Source organism: Bison bison, unplaced genomic scaffold (assembly GCF_000754665.1).
Source record: "Bison bison bison isolate TAMUID 2011002044 unplaced genomic scaffold, Bison_UMD1.0 scf7180017864286, whole genome shotgun sequence".
Lineage (NCBI taxonomy): Eukaryota > Metazoa > Chordata > Mammalia > Artiodactyla > Bovidae > Bison > Bison bison.
The window spans coordinates 812,993-817,746 of record NW_011494858.1 but is presented as its reverse complement, the minus strand read 5'-3'; the positions used below and the strand labels follow the sequence as shown (position 1 = coordinate 817,746).

General features: G+C 56.1%; 1 protein-coding gene across 1 annotated transcript in view; it reads right to left on the bottom strand.

The window, feature by feature from the left end:
* The window catches only part of CELF4 (CUGBP, Elav-like family member 4), a 313,421-nt gene that overhangs the window by 30,297 nt on the left and 278,370 nt on the right, over window positions 1–4,754 (bottom strand). The window contains exon 6 of the mRNA XM_010849742.1: window positions 88–216. Coding sequence (XP_010848044.1) covers window positions 88–216 — 129 coding nt within the window. The remainder of the gene's footprint in view (window positions 1–87; window positions 217–4,754) is intronic.

The window sequence follows — 4,754 nt, the reverse complement described above, 5'->3', positions numbered from 1 at the left end:
TCTTGCTTCACCGCCCACTCACCTCTAGCCCCGCCCCACCCACCTCTAGCTCCGCCCCGTCCTCTCTCTCGCCCCGCCCCTACGCACCCTTGCTGTTGCCGTCCGGTCCGCGCAGAATGGTGCATTCCTCGATGTTCCCGAAGGCCTCGAAGAGGCGGCGCACATCGTCCTCAGACTGCTGCTTGTTGAGCATACCCACGAAGAGTTTTCTATCTTCTGGAACAAAATTAGGAGATGCTTACCCGGGCCAAGGGCCCGGAGGCGCGGGGTGGGCCCGCGGGAGGAGGAAGGGTTACGGAGGGGAAGGGTAGGAGCTGGTAGCGGGCAGGAGGGGGGCTCACGGCCGGAGGGGAGGGATAACAGCGAGAGGGAGGCGGTGGGGCACCGCTCGGGGGAAGGAACGACCGGGTGAGGGGATGGACGAAGCGGGGTGGGGGGCACAGCCAGAGGGGGAGGGGAGGCGGGAGGGGTTGCGTCTGAGCGGGGACGGGATTGCAGCGACTCTGCCCCTTCCGGCCTGAGGGCCGGGCCAATGGGCTGGCCTCTCACCTGTGGTCCACAGGTCCTTTGGACAGCCGTACATCCTCTTCCTCCCTCTTCTTAGACACATTCTTATCTTCCTCAACCACTTTCACCCCCAGATGCCAAAATTAATTCACAGCTGGCAGGTGGGCCACAGGGCCTATGTACACACTGTTTTCTCTGCCTGAAGTATCCCGCACATCACAAAGCTGAATCCTCTAATGCTAGGTCTCCGCATAAATATTGCTTTCTCATCAAAACCCCTCTTTCTGCTTCTTCATTCTCTGTCTCACCCCGTCTCCTGGTGCAAAATTCAAAGGACAATTATTTACTGCTTTGCCTGAGTAGTGAGTTTCTGTCTAACTCCCCATCCCTCAAAGTAGGCTCCCCTAGCAAAGAGGCTAGGCCTCTGCTGGAGCGGTGGTAGAGGCACCAGGTAGGCCCACAGGACTGAGCTATGGAATGAATGAATGCATGTCCCATGCCCAGGGGCAACTTCGTTTCTGCCTCACATGTTCTTACCTCAACCGGGTGCTCCCTTTTCTCCCTCCCTTCCTATTCATTCTACAAAATTCAGTCCTGGGCACTTTGGAGGACCCAGTTTCTGAAGACTGGGCTCCCTCAGCAGACACCCCCACAGACACACACACAATTGTGTTGAGTACCAAATGGTTTGTTGACAACACTCAGATGTGAACTTAGGGTGGCAGGGATTTATTAGGCTGTGTGGATATGTAGTAGCTTGTGACTGCAAAAATGTTTCCCATCCCACAAGCTCCTATTGCCCTGTGACTTTCACTCCTCCCAGGGAGGTGGGGTCTATGTTTCTGCCCCTGGAATCTGGGCTGGGCTCTGACTATTCTAACTCATAAAGAATGGCAGAAATAACCCCAGATACCTTCCAAGGCTGGGTCATAAAAAGGATCAGCTTCCACTCTCTGCTCTCTCAGGGATGGTTGCTCTGTGGAAACCAGTCACCATGCTGGAAAGAGCCCCTAACTGGACCACACCAGGAGTCCACACAGAAAGGATCCCAGGCCTCCAGCTGACAGCCAGCATCAGCCACCAGACATGGAGTGAATGAGTCCTGAGATGATTCCAGGCCCCAACCCGTGAGTCTTCCATCCGAGGCCCAGACAGCCAGGAGGAGAGACAGGCCTTCCAAGCTGTGCCCAGCCTGAATTCCTGACCCACAGAATCCATGAGTGTAGTAAATGGTTGTTTTACACTACTCCATTTGGGGCTGAATTTTTAAGTAGCCATAGTCTGCTGGAACGTGGTCCTCATGGTGGCAGACACCCACTCGATGTTTGTTGACTATTCAATGACTGACATGCACAGCCAAGGCTGCAGAAAAGCACACTCCAAAACTGCAGACAGCCATGTGTTCATGGTTTCCACAGAACGCAAGGGCACTCCAGGACCATGTCCTTCTGGATCCGGGGTGGTTGGTACCTCCTGCCCCAAAGCACTCTCATCACCCACACTGCCAGCAGAGTTCATGTAGAGATGGGGGCTGACTGGGCTCTGGAGCAGAGGAAACCTCCAGGTCCTACCTGGCTTTATTTGTTTCTGGGATCCTCTATATCTCTAGTTGGCTTTGGCTCTGGGTGAGTGATTCTAAGGCTTGTCTTTCAGACCAGGGAGTGAAAAGACTGATTCTGAGGGTCTATCTCCTCTGGCCCAGGCCCACTGGCTCACCCTCCCACCCTGCTGCCTTCGGCTGCATACTTCCTCACCCACCTTGGTGTCAAAAATGGGAAAAACTAGCGCCTCCTCGTGTGGATGGTAGACTCCCAGGACGTGCTGCAGAATGAAGCAGCTAGCAGTAGTAGAACGGCGATGACCCTGACCTGGGGTTCTCTATCCAGGAGGAAGAGGAAATGGAGGTCACGGTGCAGGGGTAGGAGGGGAGACCAGAGGCTCCACACCTGGGGGAGGAGCGCTGGAAGTGACGGACTGGAGCAGACCCGGGCCGTGGCTGCCCAGCTGGGATGGCCCGCTCTCCCTGTGTCCCCACCTCCCCAGCCACTTCCCCGAGGTGCGGTCCCCAAACTGTGTCAGACGACCACCAATGTGGTGTCTTGGACCTTATTCCAACCTAGCGAGAGTCTCAGAGGGTGACTGCATTTCCTCGGCCACTGCTCTACCCGCTCCATCATCGACACAGACTCCCGTTTCCCCGGGCCAAGCTGAGCAGAGCCTTCCTGCCTGAAGGACACAGGGTCCCCTGAGTGATGGTGGGGCTAACCCTCAGCCTGAGCCCATTTTGGGGTGTGAAGCTGTGGTTGCTTCTCTGAGGAGATGTTCAGGCAGGTGCTGCTGGGACTGGGCCACAAAAGCCACCTTCACGGAAGGTAAAGCCAGAAAAGACCTCAGGGCCAGGGTGTAAATAGACTGAAGATGTCCCTGAGTGTTAAGTCGCTGAGATGGCATGGGAGTGGTCACCCCCCGGGGACGCGGGAGGCTGGTCTCTAGCCTAGTAGGTGGCTGTGTTAAGCTCACCTTCCACCTTCCGGCAGGTCTATAGGGGCTGGTCGGGGAAGGGGCAGAGGCAACACCCTGAAGGCTTCCTGGAGGAGGTGGCCTGGAGTTATGATGTCCAAGGCTCAGGAGCAGGAGCGCCAGGCCCACAACAGAATATGAGCAGAGAGAAAGATGAGAGGGCCCTTCTTTTCGTTTGCTTCCTGCCTGGGGGTCTGGGGGAGGGGTGGGGAAGTTTGGGCTTTGCTTTCCCAGGTGCCTCTGGCCTACCCTACACCCACCCTGCCCCCAACATACACGTCTCCCAGTCCTCTGGTCTCAGGCATCTTCTTCTTTTTCCCAGAACCTCAATCTAATTCTGAGTTTCAGTTTCCCAGCCTACTAGCACTGGGGGACACCTCTAGGAAGCCTTAAGTGCCAGTGAAAAGGCAGAGGAGTCTAGTTGCCAGGATCTCATGCTTGGAAAAGACCCTGATGATGGGAAAGATTGAGGACAGGAGGAGACAGGAACGACAGAGGATGAGATGGTGGGATGGCATCACCAACTCAAACGGACATGAGTTTGAGCAAACTCCGGGAGATAGTAAAGGACAGGGAAGCCTGGAGCGCTGCAGTCCATGGAGTAGCAAAAATTGGACACAACTTAGTGACTGAAAAACAACAACAACAGCAACATGCTTGCTCCAGCCCCTCCAGGAGGAAAACAGACTCCTCTCATTCACTCAGTATATTCCGGCAGAATGGGGCTCTGGCTGGAAGGATTTGCATTTGAAAAGGAGAGCCCAGAAAACAGAGAAGCAAGACTCTGATGGCAAGATGAGGACAGGCTGCTATGGGGCATATTTCAGGGTGGTGCCTCAGGGCCCCAGACGTGCAGGGCAGCATCTTGCTGGCTGTGCAAGATGAAGGGCCCTGAGTAGGGCAGAGGCGGGTGGCAGCCGCAGCACTTGACTTGCCAAATGCCAGCACCCTGGCTCTAATGCTCAAATTCCGGCTTAATTTTCAAAATTTGATTCGCTCATTACCATCGGCATTAAACAATATTTCCTGCTTAAGGATAGATGGCTGCCGGGGCACCGTGGACGAGTGCTCAGATGGCTAATGCCTTTTATGGCTGCAATAGACTTTTACTGTTCTCTTCCCTGCAGCTGCTGAGGGAGGGTTTGTGGGGGGACCTGAGCTGGAGAGAACCACGGGGCCCAGGGCCACGGTGGGGAAAACTTGGTTTTGAGTTCTATGGCTAGTGGGGTGGGCAGGGGGTGCAAGGAGACCAAGAGAGCCTGGCTGGGTGGGTCTTATAGGGCCACAACTGTAGGGGATGCTCTCCATAGGGCCCCTGGAGGCCCAAGAGCAGCAGTTTGGGGAGTGAGAAGAAGCTTCCAGACACAGTGACTGAGTCAGAGGCCTCTCTCCGCTCTTGCGCCTTTGGCCCTGGGGATGGGGAGGACTGGGCCAGAGCCCAGAGCTCAGAGCCCCAGGTGCCATGCACCTGCCCCTTGGCTGCTGGCAGAGGCCATGTGGGGCCCTCAGCATCCCTTCAGCTGTTCACTGTGAGACCAGGGGACTTCCCGGAGCGCCTCCTGGATCCCAGGACCATCTGCTCTCCCTGGGGAGTGACCTTGTGCCTGAGGTCCCACAGTGGGAAAGAGGGCTTCCTTCTCCCTAAACTTACCCATGGATCAGGGAGGACCTTGATTAGAAAGCACATAGATTTGATGGGGGCGGCAAGGGGGGGACCGGTGGGGACG